The 19862-nt window shown below is 42.8% G+C and overlaps 1 protein-coding gene across 1 annotated transcript in view; it reads left to right on the plus strand.

The window, feature by feature from the left end:
- The window catches only part of SPIDR (scaffold protein involved in DNA repair), a 1761208-nt gene that overhangs the window by 1699381 nt on the left and 41965 nt on the right, over positions 1–19862 (plus strand). Inside the window, exon 18 of the mRNA XM_069220129.1 lies at positions 397–490. Coding sequence (XP_069076230.1) covers positions 397–490 — 94 coding nt within the window. The remainder of the gene's footprint in view (positions 1–396; positions 491–19862) is intronic.

The following is a 19862-nucleotide window of genomic DNA, read 5'->3' on the forward strand; positions in this document are numbered from 1 at the left end:
AACCCCGCAGGGAGAACTTTGCCTCGGCTACCCCCAGCCTAGGGGGCAGGACACTGCAGCTTGATTAAAACGGCCCTCCAGGTGTTTTGTGTGTGGCAGTTGCAAGATATGCCGGTTGGGATGAACAGAACGAGGGGGTTTATTTTTGGCACCACAGTAAGACGCAGTGCTGTACACTGCTGTCTAGTGAATGGGAACAGGTAAGTCTCGGAATGTGAAACGAGAGTTGCTCTGGGTGTTGTATTTCATTTGGACACACAAGGTGACCACTTCCCACTCATCTAGAGCTGTACATTGAATTGCCACTTAAATGGCTTTCCTTCTTGAAATATCTGGTTGGACGATATCGTTCCGATGCGTAACTTATTGTTTCTTTTTCTTTGTTTTCTTGCTTAGGTGTCGTCGTAGGTGTGAATGAAGCCACAGCTCTTTCGTGGCCAGTGTGTAATAGGTGTGACAATGCAAAACTGGAACAGTCTTACAAAGACAGGTACGAGTAACCATACTTTTTACATTATTACAGCTGATGGTAATGTGCACTGCACTGTTTGAATAGGATATATTTCACGCTGTTAACTGCTTGAATATTCAAGGTGGCGCCTGAGTGACAGGACACTAAGGCCGTCATTATGTGTGGCCTCTTTATTCTGACTGATAGGCGGATAACAGCAGTTATTGGCCCCATCGAAATTACGAGATCCATAGGGTCACCATGAATCTCTCAACTTTCACCCAGAGATTTCGACAGTAGTTGAAAACAGAAATCCCGAAGTTAATGCTTGTCCAAAAATCAGAAATTTCTGTGGAAATCTGACCCGGAATTACTAGTTTCCACGATAATTTCTTGTTTTTAGGGAACCCTCAGGAACTAATTCATAACGGGCCAGATTCTCCCCAACCCTAGAGTTCCCCAGTTCCCCTGGTATCTGTAACTGGGGGGGTGGGGAAAATCCAGACAATTACCGGCGCACTCATAATGAAGGTCTAAGTATCTGTTAGGCATAGCCTGACTGATAGTAGTAGCACAGTCAGTCTCTGCTGTATCTATTTATTTAAGGCGCCACAGCCACTGCTTAACCTCTGGGAAATCGAAGGTCCACAAAAAGTTAGATTGGGATCCACTCATCTTTTGATAAAGGGACCACATGCCTAGGAGTGTGGTGGGAAGCGTTTAAATATAGAGTAGTGAAGAAAGTAGAGAAATATAGAGAACAACGTAATCGAAAGAGACAACAACGTTTCCCTGCTTTATAAAAGGCATACGTAAATATTTTATGATGATAAATTCTCTGCAGGGTAAGATTATGGAATTCTCCCTACCAATGGTAGGGCACATGGCATTTTGTAAATGGAAAGACACTTTAAATCGTAACAGATCGTTCATGTATTATATATTCCATAATTTATTAAGGTTTCTGCATACTTCCGCATGCTGTGGGGATGGTACACTGTTCTCTGTTTTCTCTGTCAGGCAGCCCTGTACAATTATCCAACTTTATGTTTGGGTTTCCTGCTCTTTAAAGCACTGTCTGTTCTCATGCATGCCTGGTTTCTGGGGTACAGGTGTCACTGTGCATGTTTCTACCCACGGAATATGGAGGTTCTGTGCCCAGACTGTCACAGTTGATACACTGACAGCGGCACATGCTGATTCTGTGGACCTTCTTCCATTGGCTGAAAGGGCAACAGGAATTCTCATTGATGGTGATGTTGCTGGGTTCACTATAAAATGCACCAAGACTGCATGGCAGCTGGTTGGCTGCCGGTGACCAGAGAGTATTTATCTTCCCCAGCAGAAGGTCTCGAGTTGACTTGTTTCAGAGGAAAAGGACGGAATGGTTCAATTGCTCACCTGTTATTGCTAATCTTCATTAATCAGAAAACATTTCTTGCTCATGACCATACTTCCAAAATGACTATTTACATATCCTGGAATTCGCTTTTTTCCTTTTCTAAAACTTTCTTGCGCCATGGTACGATGACCTGCTTATGTATGCTTGACCCCTCTCCATGGATAACACACGAGACGTTTGTGCTGCCTTTAAGCTTATGGTTGTGGTGAAGGGATGGGATTGGAGTAAAGAAGAATCATTGATAATTGCTTTCAGGGCTTGTCATTATCACAGCAGTCCTATGTCAAGATAAGTGAGGCATGACAATGTCTTGTTTATCCATAACATCATTCTGTCTAGTAAGGGCCAGTTAGCTGACCTGAGGTGTGCAAGATTTTGCCTATGGTAGACATTCAGGACCCCATAATATATCCCCTGCCACCAGTCTCTTTGAGGGCGAAGTGGAGGGAGTTCTTTCAGAATGGCCATCCTGTATTTTGAGATCTTGTGTGACTAGAGGGGCCCTTATTAATTCCCCTAGGTAGGGTTGCTTTAGAATTTATCCAGATTAACTTCTACAGTTAAAGGAGGAGGGTCAAATTATGAAATCCGTAGCATTGGTGAGGTGTAAATGCCATATGCATTAGCTCAGAGAATATTAACTAAGTTATTCAGAGAAATGATGATCTTAATAGCGTGAAGTTCTTGTGTCACAGTTTTTCCACGCCGTCATGCATGGGTGGGTGGCTAATAGGCTCTCCTCTCTAATTACCCTTGCATGGGCTTTGATATGTATACCCACGGCTAAAGAAAACTGCCCATCCTTAATCTGTCCTAGAGTAAACAACCTGCGAAATGTCTTGTGTCCCCAGATTTCTGGACTGTGAAACTCAAATCCAAGGAAAGCATACTTACATTTTCAGATGTTTCTTGTTGTACAAAAGGTTTTTCTTCTTTTGTGGCTCAAAACCATCGCCTCCGCTGTGTCCATATTTATGGTGACGAAATGTGCTGGAATAAACTTTGTGGGATCTTGAGTAATTGTTAGAGGCTAATATGAGTCCGTGAAAAAATGAAATAATTACTTCCGGTTTGCATGACTGCTAAGGCAGTTTACCTGTTGCAGAGCTCCATAACAACCCTGAGGATTTGTTCTCATTAACTCTGCGAAGAAGTCTAGAAATATAAGGGGGCTGATGCTAGGACAAGCAATGTACTTAAAGATACGGACGTGTTTTGAAAAAGTAGTCAACAAATCACTGACTGGTGTGGAAAGTAACTGACATGAAGCGAGGCTGTAGCCTCGGCATCACACGAGCCTGAACACATGGAAATACATGGGAGATTGAATGCAGGCCCTTATAACAATCAGGGAACACCGAATCTCCTGCAGTGCTGAACCTTACTGGCCCACAGTGATGTACACGACTCCCTGGTTTAGACATCTAAGGTGAGTGAGGATAGGACGCTTCAGGACATAAGAGTCACATTAGCATCAGAGATAAGAAAGTCTCACCAAAGTAAAAGGGGTCACGTTTTCGAGCTACATGATGGAGAGGGCCAACATGAGCTACTGCAAACCAATATAAAGATTGGCCTGTAAGAACACAACCCAGATTGAATTGCGACTGCCAGTCAGCAACATAGGGACGAAGGAAAAAAGCACTGTGCAGCACCCTGTCGATGAAGTCACTCCTGATCCCTGAAGGCATGCAACATGTGGTTTACCAAGTGACAAGTCTTGAAGATGTAGTTAGTTCACCTACTTGTATGTGCTAAAGAGAACGTCAGAAGAACAAAGTAGAGGAAGCGTCTGGAGATCATGAGCACCAGAGACACAGGAAGTAAAACAAGTTAGACACTGATGAACGAGGGTCTAAAGTCCTGCCTAGCTGACCTATAGCAAGACCTAGAGAAAACGCTCAGGCCCTCAGGGCAAACGTAAGCTAGGAGGGAGCTGACCTAAACACAAACATGTAATCCGTGGAATCTGTGGAACAGAGTTTAGAATCAGCAGAGCGCCAACTAGAATTAAATGTCGTGGCAGGCCAATGTCAATGGTGGCACACCTGGAGAGACAGACAATAATTATCCTGAACACACTTGTGGACATAGAGAACAGATCTCAGAGGGGTATTATAAGGGTGAGAAATCTTAAAGAAGAAACGCAAGATGCAGATTTATGCTCAAACCTAGAAGAGATTTTCAGAAATGCTTTTTAAGGAAGGTGCTGTGTTCCAAGTCACCTTCATAGAAGCACACAGATTGGGCAAATAATTGAAGGACTCTAACACATGGTTCAGGAATATTGTGAACCACCTCAATTTCAGGAAGCCAGGCAACTTCAGAACGTCTCGTTTGTTGACAGTTCAATATCCCTGCATCATGATTTGTCAGTGGCAACACTTCAGTGCAGAAATGAGCTCTGTCTGGTGACCTAGGAGCTCTTGCAGCAAAAGAATCAAGGATGGCTACACCACTTCCAATTGCAATTACCACAGGGGAGGCGGGGCAGACTTTGCTGCACTTGGATGAAGACTCTGAACATTGGGATGACTCATCAGTGCTTGAAGAGACTGAACATAACATGGAGGAAGGAAGAAAGGAGGAGAGAATCAAGGCTCAATAGAGCAAGAAGACGAATACATGAAGAGGAGACAGAAGAACGACCCATGTGTGGTAACCTGCACCATGAGGATAAGACATCCATTTATGAGCAAAACATTGAGTTAATTTTCTTTTAGACTGATACATTGCAGGAGGAGGATTCGAAGATCTGGGGTAGCAGAAGTTATTGGGAGGCATTGAGGAAGGGGGAGCAGCCCCGAGGACAAGACCTAATCGGAGTAAGGGTAGAGGTGACTCCATGGACAGACAGGATAGGTCAAGGTTATCTAACCTTCTCAATTTAGGGGAAGTAATCTCATCTCTCTAGAGGTGCTATAATGCCACTTTCCAAAGGTTATATTGGTTCCCTGTTGGCCCAGTTACAGTTGGGGCGGGTGGGAATATAGGGATTGGTGCAGCATGAACAGAAGGGTAGAGGAATCACCGGGGTTTCTAGATGCCAGTTCAATTGTATATATTTTAATATGAGGCGCCTAACAGCAAGAGACTGATGTTTGGTTATATATCGCTAATCAGGATCCAGATATAATATTTAAGTCTGGAACACATTTGTTGCTCAGGGATCAATTTCACACGGAACATAGGATTTGCCCACTGCAGTCTTGGGCCTCCACACCTGCAAACATGATATCTTTAGCCATACTATGTACACAAGCTCACATGGCCATTTAAATTCTCCTTACTGTTGCTTTGAGGGCATCTTATTGCACCCAGTGGGAAGAGTCCTCCTCTGTAGTCACCCGAGAACAGCCTTTTCTCACATTGTGTGACTTAAGATTGCCACTGGGGGTTGGGTAATCAAAGAACAAGACAAAAATCCTCTATTTCATTTTTTTTCTACAGGCTATTTGCCAAAGTACAATAATTGATTGGAGAATTAACACATTAGTCAAACTCTGCCACAAAGATTAGCACTAGAAGCAACCATTACAGAGGCAGAATTACACCTGCTAAAACACACACACCTACAAAAAGCACCTGATCCTGACAGTTTACCTGTTTGCTTCTATAACATGTTTCTCCCAGAGTAAGGCAAAGAATAGACCATCATCCTAAACGCCTTCACTGCTGAAGAGCCAGTCATTGAAAGAGAATTAACATTAATCCCTGAGCGAGCCAGGGAAGGCTGCAGAAAAGAGAGAGGAATTTAGTCCCTCATCTCTTCTGAAAGGCAGTCCCACATCTTCACAAAAATTCTGGTCACCATGTTGAACGTAATGCCACTCTTAGAACAGGCAGACCATGTTGGCTTTGCTAAATATAGTCAGAACAGAGTCTGCATCAGAAGAGTCACCCATGTAGTGGGTTAGCCCCCAGCCATGTGGATTTCCCTCTGTGCTGAATACAGCATTGAATTGAGTGAAATGAGCCTTCACAATATGAGTTGGACGTAGTATATTGTAGTGAATACTAGTTAATTACAAAGCAGCAATGGCGAGAATGTGAGCGAACAGGAGTCATTCAAAATGTACGAATGTAAGTCTGAAACAATGAACACATCCATGCCCCAAAAGCAAGTCATAGGCTTTAAGAAACATGGCCCATTCTGATGGGCAACAACTAAAATCAAATATCTGGTACTTGAGACTATTTTGATGAAGACGCTAGACAATTGGTATGCAGCAAACTGGTTGGTCTTAGACCAGGAAATAGTAGAAGACCCAAAGTGTTGGCACACTTTAACCATCTTTTGACTTGCCTGAATACCTATGCTTAAGATCAGTGACCTTCTCCGACTGCTGTACATGTTTCCGTCACTAACAGTCTCTATCCCAAAGTACACGCTGCTAGAGCTACAACACATAATGATAAACTTTGCACTGGGGCCAAGGCAAGAATTAGCAAGAAAATGCTCATGGCCCCAAAAAGAGGAGGAGGTAGGGGATTAGCCTGGCCAGACATACTGTACTATGATTAGCCTTTCCGGACTTACTACGATTAGCCTACTCGTATGTACTAAGATACTGCAAAGCACTGCACCTCCAAGTTATAGCAGATCGGATTGTCAGAACGACAGAGAATAAATGGATACTAATGCACTGGTCATTGGTGGGGCAGAGGCCATTCTCGCATATGACCTGACTTGAAAAGAAGAATAAACTGAGAAGTGCTGATACAGCCCACTCATGAAAACAATATTGGAGGTTTGGGACAGGGTGGCCATTAGAGGGAATCTGACAGCTTTCTCTTTCCTAACACTGCCATTCATGACAACCCAGACTTTGGCCCAGCACTCAGTGAGGAGCTGTTTGAGAGGTGGAAAGTGAAGAGTGTAGAACACTCCTAGATCTCTTCAACCAAGGGAGGATCAAATCTTTAGATGAAGGAATTTCAAGTTGAGGAACAAGATTAGGGTACAATATTACCAGCCCCATCAGTGGGTTATCTAGCCAGCAAATGGAGCAGCCACCACTAGACAACTAACATAGTTTTAATCCTTCATCAGGCAGTAAGATGGGGCATCAGATTTAGTCTCTGCCACCTATAAAACTGCAGCAGGGTCCTATCTCATGGCATTGAGAAGTAACAATGAAATGAGTTCTGACAGGACATTCCGCACCCCTTTAATAGCATTCCTTATTGGAAATCAGCCTAAGAGGTTTTGTATCAATAATATTTAATTCACCAAAAAAACGGGGACAACGAGGTTAACTGGTCCAGTGTACGTCCTCCCTTTTCATATTGTGTCTATCAAAAAGGTACACTGTTCCAAAAAACAAAAATGTAGATTCTAAAGAGTGACTCAAGTATGGTTACCTCAGAAGCAAAAGCCCTCAGGTCTCATCATCAGGCTTGCTCCACGTCAGACTGGTGCTGCAATGTCTGACGGGACCCTCAATGGGGTCACTAAGCCAAACTTCTGTGCCAAACAAAAAAGGCAGTGAAGAGAAAAAAGAACATAAAATTGGCTCAACTTCCCTCAGGAAATTCCTTTAGTTAGTCGCAGGGAACGTTGGTCAAGGTTAAAAACAAAAAGGTGGGTCTAAGGGAAACGATGGCCCTTGACTCTTTGAAAATGTGGTTGAGAAAACTATTTCTAACACCACTCTACAAGTCAACATGTTTCACGCCTACTCATGTCTTCCCAGATCTACTGGTGCTTGTTCAGGACTGAAAAGAAAGGTCTTCTCCAACCAAAACAAACAAAATGTACAGTGGTAATGATGTTTATAGCACAGGTATCTAGTAGTGAGGCTCTACTCACACAATAATTGAATTGGCTCCTGCAGATGTGCCATACCACCCAATTTTGAAAGCACGGGCTCTCTCAAGAAAAGGCACACTGACAAATTGCCATAATATGGAGGGGGCTCCTCCTGTGTGGACTCCCCGAGTGCCCCTGGACCTCTTCAGAAATCTGTGAAGACATGAGTAGGCGAGAAACATGTTGACTTGTAGAGTGGTGTTAGAAGTAGTTTTCTCAGCCACATTTTCAAAGAGTCAAGGGCCATTGTTTCCCTTAGACTCACCTTTTTGTTTTTAACCTTGACCAACGTTCCCTGCTACTAATTAAAGGAATTTCCTGAGGGAAGTTGAGACACTTTTATGTTCTTTTTTCTCTCTGCTGCCTTTTTTGCTCAATAATATTTGACCCTGTAGCGTCTACGTAACATCTTTCTTTCTCTCACAAACCAGGCACATGTTGGGTGCACTACAGGCGTAGATTAATTCATGCACATAAGATGGAGTCGATTCCAAATTCATCTGTATTGGAAGGAGGTCATGGAGCAAATTTTGGTGGTCATGGGCTTTCTGATCACAGAGGAGCAGAGCATGATTCTATTTGGAGTGAAACATGCTCAGTTAGAGGGCCTCAGTATAGCAGATTGGGCACTGATTTGGCAAATGTTGTAAGCTGTAGAAAATGGTAATCGTTCTTTGTTGGAAGGTAAAGACAGTGCTGGACATTACACAGTGGTTTTATAAATTGTGGCACATCATGGCAAAGGAAAAGCTGACACACGACCTAGCAGGCAGAGAGGTGACTATATTGACTTAATATCAGGGTTAATGCAAGCGCCTTGATCAGTCCTGCTTCTAAACCTGGCCTCTAAGGGCACTGCACCTTTTTAGGTCGAGCCTACCATGCAGCACAGCTGTCTGCTTTGCTGACAACATCTTGGGGACATTTGGAAAGCTTCGCTAGGAATGCATTCCACCCATTGCTTATCATTGGCTTTGTGGTTTGTAACTCACATTTGCTTTCTTTCTATTTGCATGCTTTATTTGTTTTAGGCTATTCAGTTTGAGTTCTTATCTTCCCTTGCCCAAAACTTATTTACTATATTTTTCCACCTGTACTGGATTTCTGTAAACAGGCCTTTAAATCTTGTTGCTCTCTTGTCGCATTTGCTGTGCAGTCAAAGACAGAGGTCAAATGTCATGCTCTGTCTTCCAGGGATCTTGGTGTTTATTTTAATTTCTCTGACTTCAAAGTGAGAGGATTTATGTGGCAATCATGCTGGCAACTGAGGGTGTGCTGGTCGGAAGGCTGTACAATGTTATTTATTTCTAGCACAGAGCAAAATGTAAATCTCTGTAAATGAACTGTGCTGATATTTCTGAATATATCAGAATTAGTAACAAATAAAAAAAAATGAGCTGCCTTGTCATAAAGATACCATCCTCTCTATTTCTGAACACCAGTGGTGTGAGCTGAGCACTGTGTGATTATCGCATGCTTAAGTGTGCACGTGTTATCTTGGTCCTGACAAAAGCCATCCTGACTATTGGCACCATGGGTAATATGGCTGACACATGTCGACTGAAAACTAGGATGTAGGAGGTCATCATTCCAACCACTGGCTTCCAGCACTGTCTTTAGCCCTTGTCGAAGGGCACTGCAATCAACCACACCATTCGGTGGGTGCACGGAAAACAATTTTAATTTCACCTTTTTTTCCTTTGGAATATTGCCCAGCAAACTCCAGCTCTACTGTACTCAGGTATTGAAGCACACCCCTGACGCGTTAGGTGTTAGGGGTGAGACCACAATGATGACGCATGCCACCAACTAGGTTGGTGGGTGAGGGGTCTTTTTAAAAACCCAGGGGTTTTCTACCCAGTACCTCCTGGTGTTCAGAAATAGAGAGGATGGTATATTTATGACAAAGGCAGCTTGTTTTCTTTTGTTTGTTACTGGCATCTGGGAAGATAAGCAAGCTCTCTCTTGTTTCTTCTCACTCTCTTGATGAAGTATTCTTTATCAGAATTAGGATAGCACAAATGAAGCACATTTTTTGTTAACACTGAAGTGTGGTGAAAACAAATATTTTAATCCAATCAAAACAAATCAATAAACTAGGTGATAACAGTTCCATACATTATCATTTGTGAGCTGTATACTTTCATCAGTAAAACTGTATGTCTGCAAATGTAATGGTCATTTCCATTGAAAATATGATGTCTGTAATGGCATTATGCTACCACACCATGCATACTCCACTTTACCCTACTCCACTCTACTATGCACAGCTCCACGCCACTGTACTATACTCTGTATCACTCCACACTGCATCACTGCACTCTACTCTGCACCACTCCAGTCTACCTTGTGCCATTGCACTCTACCCCCACTACTCTCCTATGCACCACTGCACTCTTTGCCACTACACTCTACACCACTACATTCTGCGCTAATACACCTTATGCCACTCTACACTAATGCACTATACTCTGTGTCACTCAACTTTATGCCAGTGCACTATGTGCCAATCCTCTATACGGCACTCTAATCTACCCTGCACCACTGCACTCCACACCACTCTACGCTACTGTACCCTACCGTGCACCATTGCACTATCCCACTCTACTCTGTACTCTGAAACAATCTACTCTGTGCCACTTCACTTGGTGCCACAGCACTCTACTGTGCACCACAACACTCTATGCCACTATACCCTACAACACTCTACACCATGGCACTCTATGCAATTGTACTCTATGCCACTCTACTTATCACCACTGTACTTTATGCCACTTCATTCTAAGTCACTCTGCGACACCTCCACTCTACAACACTCCAGTCTGATGCACTACTCTATTAAACTCTACTCCACTCTACAGCACTCTGTGCCACTCTACAATACTATTCCACTTTGCAGTACTGTTCCACTCTGACATTCTACGCAACTCTCTCTATGCCACTCCTTGCCAGTTTACTCCACTATATTGTACAACACACTACTCCACTCCTCCACACCATGCCACTTCACTCTGACATACTATGCCACTCCACTCTAAGCCACTCAACAACACTCTACTCCGTTCCACTCTATGCCACTCCACTCTATGACAATCTACTTCGCTCTATGCCAGTCTACTGTACAGCACTCTACTCCACTCTATGCAGCACCATCTATGCCACTTCACGACACTGCCACTCCAGTGACACTCTACTCCAGTCTGCACCACTCAACTGTACACCCTTCCACTCTACATTTTATTTCCTCCTCAACACTCCACTGTACTGTACACCACTCCATTCTATGCCACTTCAACCCACTACATTTAACTCTACTCTCTATGCCATTCTATAACACTCCACTCTACTCCACTTTACGGCACTCCACGCCACTCTTCTTTACGTCACTACCTTTTAGCTAAGATGAACAGCAGCTACGCTGGTGTACAACAAGGTTAAAACATATTGGCAAAGCCAATAACTCTTGCACAGGTGAAAGCTTTTGGCTTTGCCAGTGCTTTTTGAACAGTAGAATATGTTTGTTTTGTTGATGTGAACTGTGTATGGTGGCTGTCACTTATGTGAATCAGACAGAATGGGGAGCTGGACGCTCCTTTCAAGACTGCATTGTAGAATGCTGTTGCAATGCTTATCCTATGCTGTGCGGGGAGGAAGAGAGCGGGTGGGAAAGGCGAGGTCTGTCCTTTAAATGTTCACGAACGTCTAACATAGGGAGGTGTCAGCGTGCAAGTATCGTATTCAATAAAACGTTATGCACGAAAAAAATGACATTGAATTTTGAAGAGTTACAGTTTTTTATTCGTCTCTTACTGTGGATCAGACATTCTTACCATGCCCCACAAGTGCTGGAATAAAACTGCTGGATTATAGGTTGGGACTATGGATACCTTGAAGAAAGGCTTAATCATTGTGGATACAAAAGTCATTTTATCTACTCGCAACATACCTAATACTGCCAATGCATGTAGTAAAACAGCAACTGCGTGTCACCGTCACTAAAACATCAGTAGATAAAGCCTAACAGAAAAGCGTTTCCAGCAAGCACAGCCACATAAAATATGCTTCCTGCAAGATGTGAATGTCAGACCCACGGTTAGATACACGTCCACAACCTTTCACAAGTTACTGACTTGTGTGTGTTGATCTAGTGACACCTCACGCTTGTGGGCGCCATAATAATCAGACGTCTTTCTCTTCTTATTGGGTCGAAAAAAAACAAGCAGAGAACTTTTGGAAAGACGCCTGGTGCTCCAAATGCATTGTTAGTGAGTGCCCATTGTCCAAAATATTAAAGTGCTGCTCCTCATCAGTCATCCTCGGAATTCTTTTGACGTGATCGACTGACATGTTTTCATTTGTCATCAGTGAGGTATGAGCCTGACTGCAGCTCGCTTCCCAGGACACGGGGGCTAGATCACGGAATGGTAGACAAAAATGTGAGGTAAGAGTCAAAAGATAAACTTGAACTAGAGCAGGAGTGCAAGGTCCCTCTCTCTATTCACCCTGTGCTTTTGCAGCTCATTTTCTCTTCACGTCACAGAAAGTGACAGTCTGTTCCCTACAGGGCAAAGGGACGCTGGCTGTGATGGAGCATACCTGGTGCATAGAGGCAGTCTCCATCCAGTGTGTCCTTAAGTAACAGCAGTATAAACAAGCATTTGCAATGCAATGGGTCTCGCATTAGAACTATTAGCGTTGTAAATTCCTAATTGGACTTTTCTTGGTACATAAATTGAAAATGAAAAGTAAAACAGTTGCCATAAACAAGCCGATTCAAAGCGCCACGGCCGCCATGTGCATGAGCGCAAGAGTTATTGTCTCCCTCTGTGAATGTCCAGTAAGGATCGCGGCTGGGATGAAAGGCAAACAGAAACCGAAGGAGGGGCCATCACATGGTCTAACAGGAGGAAGCATGACGTAGTGTGATGGCCAACAGAAATGTTCACTTAGTAAATCGCCTGGGGGGGAACTCAGCACACAAAAGAGGGACATTTCACAAAATGCACCAATAAAAATGAAGCATTTAAGACAAGAACAACAAAGAATAAATAGCAAGAGTGGGTGTGGTTAAAAGCACACAGAGAGATTACAACAGGCTAGAACGCTTGCACACTCGACCCTAAAAAACGAAAAAAACTTCATGTGAGAGGTGATCTAAGACTCTGTTTACATGGACCCAGTTCTCTTTTGATGGAAAATAAGCTGGAAATCAGTCTGATGAACTCCTTCCGCAATCACCCCTAAAGAAGCTACCAGCTCCTTCGGCCCAGTTTTTTGTTACACTGAAATGAAAAAAAATCACAAAGGTGCAAAAGGATCGATTCGGGGTGAAAATCACTGATTATTGTAAACATTTACAACTTTTTAAAAGAAGATTTACTTTCAGATATCTTATGGTGAATAGCCTAAAAGGAAAAAAAGCAGTTGTACATCAGCACAATAAAGAAAAGCAAAAGGTAATGTTTTTATTATTAATCAAATGTTATTAGGTTTAATATCACAATGTATCATCCACCAGTAAGAAAACAGCGTCATCACATTTGTGCCATCGAACAATCATAATCATGAACAAAAAACCACCTCAGTCCAGCGGTAGACCATGGTATGCCCAAACGCCTCCACCCCCTATATCGCATCATGTTTTAGTGTGCACCCCCTTGGCGAAGGTTTATGCTTAATTAGTTTAAGTAAAACGTATATTAAAAGTCAGCCATAGCTTGTTCTGACAAGTTTGCTAAAAAGGCGATGATTGGGTGTTGCAAAAAAAAAATCTACAGGGAGAACTTGGAAGTTGTTAAGTCAGGCTCACCGAATGATCCTTGTCCTCCTAGGATATTAAAGAAACCCAGCGGAGAACCCAATGACCTGACAAATTTCCGCCCTATCTCCCTGTTACCCACCACGGCCAAGATATTAGAAAAACATCTTAATATCGAACTGGCTACTTTTCTCCAGGCAAGTGGCGCACTTGACCCATCACAACATGGGTTTCGTCAAGCTCACAGCACAGAGTCTGCCCTGATATCTGCTGCTGACATTATTCAGAGAAAAGTGGATATGGGAGAAGGAGCCATCCTTGTTTTATTGGATCTTTCCGAGGCGTTTGACACCATATGCCTCCATCTCCTGTTCCAGCGGCTCTATCATGCTGGAGTAAGAGGCAAAGCGCTTGATATTCTGAAATCCTTTCTGACGGACAGATCTATTACGTTGAGCTGTGGCGACTTTAAGGCTACCCCATTACAGCTGCCCTGTGGTGTTCCACAAGGGTCGTTGCTCAGCCCTACTTTGTTCAATCTTTATGTCGCTCCTCTGGCCAAACTGGTTCGCTCTTTTGGCTTCCATGTGGTATCCTACACAGACGATACTCCGTTAATCATTCTGGTGAACCAGAATTGGGAGGAGGTGGCAGACAGATTCCATAATTGCATGTTTAGGATCAATAGCTGGATGAGCCATAATTGGCTCAAAATGAACGGAGACAAGCCTGAAATTCTTGTTTTGGGCATGGACACTAGTCCATGGAGCTCACGCTGGTGGCCTACATCTTGCAACGATTGCCCAGCCCCGAGTTTGTCGGTCAGGAATCTGGGTATCACATTCAACAGAACTCTTGATCTTTTGAGCAACAAGTTAACCAGACGGTTAAATCATGTTATTGGTCTATGAAAATGATAAAGAAAATATTTCCTTTTCTTCAGGAGGAACTTAAACCGACTGTTATTTTAGCCCTGGTCATTTCTAAATTGGATTATTGAAACACTCTCATGCTGAACATTAGCAAGTCCGCCCTTCATAAACTTCACATCATTCAGAATGCGGCAGCTCGCCTGGTTCTGGACCTACCTTGCGCTGCTTCTGCCAGTGGGAGCCTTAGACGGCTCCACTGGCTACCTGTTAAAAAATGGATCAAATTCAAAACACTGTGCCTTACATATAAGGCCTATTACCAGGAGGGCTGCTCTTACTTGAGCTCTGTTCTACAGCACTATCTGCAGTGCCGTCAGCTTAGATCGGCTAATTTGCAGCTGATCTCTGTACCCCTCTGCCACCGGGCTCGATGGGGGGACAAAGCCTTTTCCGTAGTGGCTGCAAAACTATGGAATACTCTCCCATCCTATATTAGGCTGGAGGAGACATATCTCCACTTTAGGAAACAACTTAAAACCTGGTTGTTTTCGCGTTAGGCAGTAGGTCTCCCCGTATGCTCTCTGCGATTCTCTGCATGGTTCTGGTTCCCCCTGATTTACAGTCTTTTTCTCCCTAGTGCTTCAAAGCTACGGCCGGAATGAGCTCCATAAATACTACAGTACAAATACTACAATACAATACTCTGGGCTCCCACATACATCTCGGAGTTGGTTCCCTGTGTGTGTAAAGTGTTACATGTGCTTCAGAAACTGCTCTGTTGCTTTCAGGACTCACTTCTTGACATGAGAAGTGGCAAAGGTGTATCTTATGTTTATTCACATCTGTCCTTCATACAGGTTTTGCTACACTGTCCCCCTACGCCTTCTTGTCCCTCATGAAAGGAAAGCCCAATGTATCTTCTCCAGAAGAATCTATTACAGTCGGGCTAATCAGACCCAGTCCCTCTTTTCTCAGTGGTCATTTAGATAACTGTCGGTTCACAGCGGTTCATGGTCTTCTGGCTAGGACGTTTAAACAGTACCAGGGTGGAGGGGAGTGGAAATAGGGTAATAGCAAAATAATGTAAAAATGAGTTTATTAGTGTACACTGTACCAACTTTGGTTGAATGAAAGTGTCATTCAGCTGAATTCAAGCTTGTTTCCTTCAGTCCACATCAGAAGTCATCCACAAGCAGGTAATTCTCTGAGCTGTTTTGCTGGCCAACCTATAATAATCTATGGCTTCTCTGTGGACAGTCCTAGTTCGACTAGAGTTGTACTGTGTTTCTGAACGCTTACGAGGGATGAAGGAGCTATTTACCTTTTACTGGACTTCACTAATCTCTTTGCTTGAAGAGGAATTTGAGTTCGATATATTAAGTCATGTTTCATACACTTGGACAGGAATTCACAATTCTTACAGTGGGGACTTAAAATTAAGGCTCTTGTCCTGAGGATGACCTTGAGTGTGCTTGATGGTAAGAGACCGAAATATTGACGCATATTCTTGTTATCACTAATTTCCATATACCTTGTTTACTGGAAGAGGCAGCAAAATATTTCTCTCTCACACTGTATTTCTGATTTGTTTTGTGTGTTAGTTTGATGTTTTGTTTGTGTATTGGCTCTACGTCCCCATTTCTGCTCTCTGTTTCTTTAAAAAATGTTTTTAAAAACGTGATTTGTAATATTAATAAATATTAATTTGTTTTTTTAAACTAATTATTATTTTTCAGGCTATCACTATTAATGTTCTGTTTGTCCTTTAAGTTGGCTTTTCTATAATGTTTTTTATTTGGAAGCCTTTTTTGTTTAATGATGAAATTATGGCATCAACTATCACAAAATTGATTTGTCAAAGAGATAATTAGTGACACTGTCATGCAGGTTGTTAAGGTTGTTAATTTAGAATATCCTGTTTTTAGAGTAGGTTGAAACTATTTGGTGAAAGAAACAAAACATATCAACATTATATACTACTGAAGAAGATTACAGCCTCCTGTGTTTTTTGTAAATACTCTACTAGTTTATTAGGACCTTTGCACTATTGGTTAGGATATTTAGAAGAAGATACATGATACTACACTGAAAATTATTTAGTATATATATCCCTTCTGTTTGGTTGAAGAAAGAGTTTAAACAAAACAAGTACAGTTTTACACCTACCCATTGAAAGCTTTTGAAGAGACCTTTTTTCTCTGCGATAGTGCTTCGATAGTGCCCTGCTTATTTATAATGAGCAATTATTTTGCTATGCTGGATTCCCTCAGAAATTATTCACAAGTGTTTTGTCACTTAACACAGTTATTTTAATTAGTTTATTTAGTTCAATATTTTCTTAAACCCAATACTTAATACTTCTGAGGCCCAGGACTAGAGAGGGGCACCTTAGGCAAGGGAAGGACTCACAGATGGCAGAGTCCAGCAGCACCAGAAGAGTTGCAAGCAATCTTTCAGAGAAGCAGTTTCTTGGAACAGTCAATCCAGGCAAAGTACTTGCCTTATGCTCAGCAGTCTTTACTCCAGGAGAGTTCTTCCCAAGTTCAGTAGTGGTTTGCTTTCAGTGGATCAGAGATACAGTACTTATACCCAAATGTGCCTTTGATGTAGGGGATGACTTCAAAGAACTCTCTGTAGTGCACAAGGATTCCTTTCAGTCCAGCCCTGTCTGCCAGGCTATCTGTGAGGGTGAGGGGTAATCAGTCCTTTGTGTGGGGCCAGGCCACTATCCTTTGAAGTGTAAGTGTGGATCCCTACCATCCTTCAATGCCCAGGAAGATCCACCAGTATGCAGATTAATCCAGAAGCAGTTGAGTGCCATGTGTTGTGGCTGTCTGTAGAGAATGCACAAATGTAGCTGTTGCCCAGACGTGTATTTGAGACAGGCTGTAATGACCACAGAGCAGTAAGAGCAGAGAAATGCCCACTTTCTAAAAGTGGCATTTCTAAAATTGTAATGTTAAATCCGACTTCACCAGTAAAGAGGATTTATGGTTACCATTCCAAAGATATGAAGCATGATGTTCCTACTCTTTTCTGACCAGGAATTGCAGCTTAAACATATATTAAGAAATTCCCAATGCTGGCCTATGAGAGGAGTAGGCCTCACAGTAGTGAAACGACTTTGAAAGTTTTTCACTATCAGGACATGTAAAAAATTAAAAATACATGACCTGCCTTTTACTTACATAGCCCCATGCCCAATTGGCTACCAAGGGCCTATCTTAGGGCTGACATATGAAATAAAAGGGAAGCTTAAGACTTGGCAAGAGGTTTTAAATCCCAAGTTGAAGTGGCAGTGAAACTACACACCCAGGCTCTGCAGTGGCAGACCAGAGACATGTTTGCAGGGCTACTTAAGTGGGTGGCACAATCAGTGCTGCAGGCCCACTTTAATTTACAGGCCCTGGGTATATGGCATACAACTTGACAAGGGACTTCCAGGTAAACTAAATATGTCAGTTGTGGCTTCCTCAGTGTTACTGTGTTTAGGGGAGAGGCACATGCACTTCAGCACTGATCAGCGGTGGTAAAGTGCTCAGAGTCCTATGGCCAACAAAAAGATACAGCAAAAACAGGAGGTGAAAGGCAATACGTCTAGGGAAAGACCACCTAAGGCAGCCAGGTCTTAGCTGAAGATTTTCACATATCTAAAATTAAACTATACCTTAATTTTTTTACTTATCCAACAGAAGCTGATATTCAAAACATACAGGACTCTAGTGCATATGTAACAAAAAAAAAAATAGGAGAAAACGTTAAGTGCTAAACGGGTCTCTGAAATACCGTTTGAGTCACATGGTTTGGCACTGCCCAAGGGTTTTATTATTTTTGGCTGATGTCTGTGATAGGTTGGAGTTGGTACTTTAAACTTATCATCATACCGATGATTAGGCCAGCACTAACTGCAACAGTCTGATTAGCTAAATTAGATTTGCACAATACCTATGTTTGCCTACCAGTAAGCTGAGAACACAGACTGTATCTCCTCTTCCTCATCAGATAATACCATTGTCAGCACTGGGTCTTTCTGGACGAATTTGAACTAGCACTGTAATTTTTCATCCTGTGCCTATGTCTGATAGCAGCACACTTACAGAGATCAGTCAGTATGTCGTCATATGCTTAGAAGTCTGGTTGTCAAAAATGTTAATTTGTACTGATCTGTGGAAGTCTCTAGGAATTTACTCCTCTGCTTGGGGTTTCAAATCAATAGGAAGAAGGACAACCTCTTCCAAGACACACACGTCACTGACCTGCCAACTCACATGGTGCAACGGTGTGACACACGATATTGACTCCCCTCACACTGTCTCCTGGTGAGGAGCCAATATCACACAGTGGCAGGAAAAACGAGCTGAAAACCACCATAAACAGCGGTTTTCAGAGGCGTTTAACTGCAGATTTCCATTAATGGGTGTGAAAACACCCCAGGACAGTCCCACCAAGCTTGTTTTTTTTCCTGTTGGGGTGGGGGGGGGGGAGGCAAAAGTGCCTCTTAGGTGCTTCTCTGCATGAGGCTGCACCCCTTCTAAAGTTCTGGCCCCTCCTCACACTTTGAGGTTTTTGATGAAGCTGGCAGGTCTGGAGTCAGCTTGCTGGAGGGTGTTTGACCGAAAACTGTAAGAATGCCAACTGCTGCAGCTCTTCCAGGTATTGTGGCTACATTGTGGTGACGGCATTGCCCATGCTTGACTCAACATGCATCCCTACAGGAAAATTCGGTGGTTAAACTAAAAGTTTGAGAATTAATTCTGATCTGCCTACTGTGTATCAATAAAATGTTTGTTCTCTGAATTCTGACCTCAGATAGGGGATGATGCCTATAAAACCACCAGACCCCCATGGCCTCTGTCTGAAATGGGCAGCCTCTGACATGAGCCCAGGTCACTATTAGCAGGAGAGGTCATTTGTTTTTTTAATTAAATTTGCACAGTCATTTGGCCCTACCCTGCAGTATGTGTAATGGTTAAAAGTAACTGTTGTTTTCGTGCCTGAATCACGGCCCAGGGTGGATAGCAAACGTATCCATAAAATTACTACATACCCCGAGTGAAACACTCACTGTAAAAACAAAATTGTGAAACATATTTCTTAAGAGAATACTTTTAATCCAGTCGGTGGTCTTATACCTAAGCCAGAGGCCCAGTGTGTTTAGAAAATTCAATTATAAAATGCAGGTTATCCTTCCTGGAAAGAGCTGCCCTGCACTGTACATGATCACTTGATCTGTCAGGATGATGCAATTAGATGTGAATTCCCTCCTTTGGAGAAATCTTTCATTAGAAGGGGGCTTTGCTTATCTGAATGGTGCAAAGCTTGTGGAAGCTTCTATCTGCTCTGCTCTCAGGCAACAGACCCCTTTGAGGTTGATGATAAGGAAATGACCTGTGTGTCTAGAAATCCACAAAATGTGGTAAAGACACAATGCAGTAACACCTAGTGTAGATCAGTTGAGAAAAAGGTTAGTACACTTTAAGAAATAAGGTACACATCTACCCTGCTAAAGAGATAATCTGTTCTACTAGTCACCTTAATAGACCAAAGTGCTGATAACTGAGCAAGAC

Source organism: Pleurodeles waltl, chromosome 2_2 (assembly GCF_031143425.1).
Source record: "Pleurodeles waltl isolate 20211129_DDA chromosome 2_2, aPleWal1.hap1.20221129, whole genome shotgun sequence".
Taxonomy (NCBI): Eukaryota; Metazoa; Chordata; class Amphibia; order Caudata; family Salamandridae; genus Pleurodeles; species Pleurodeles waltl.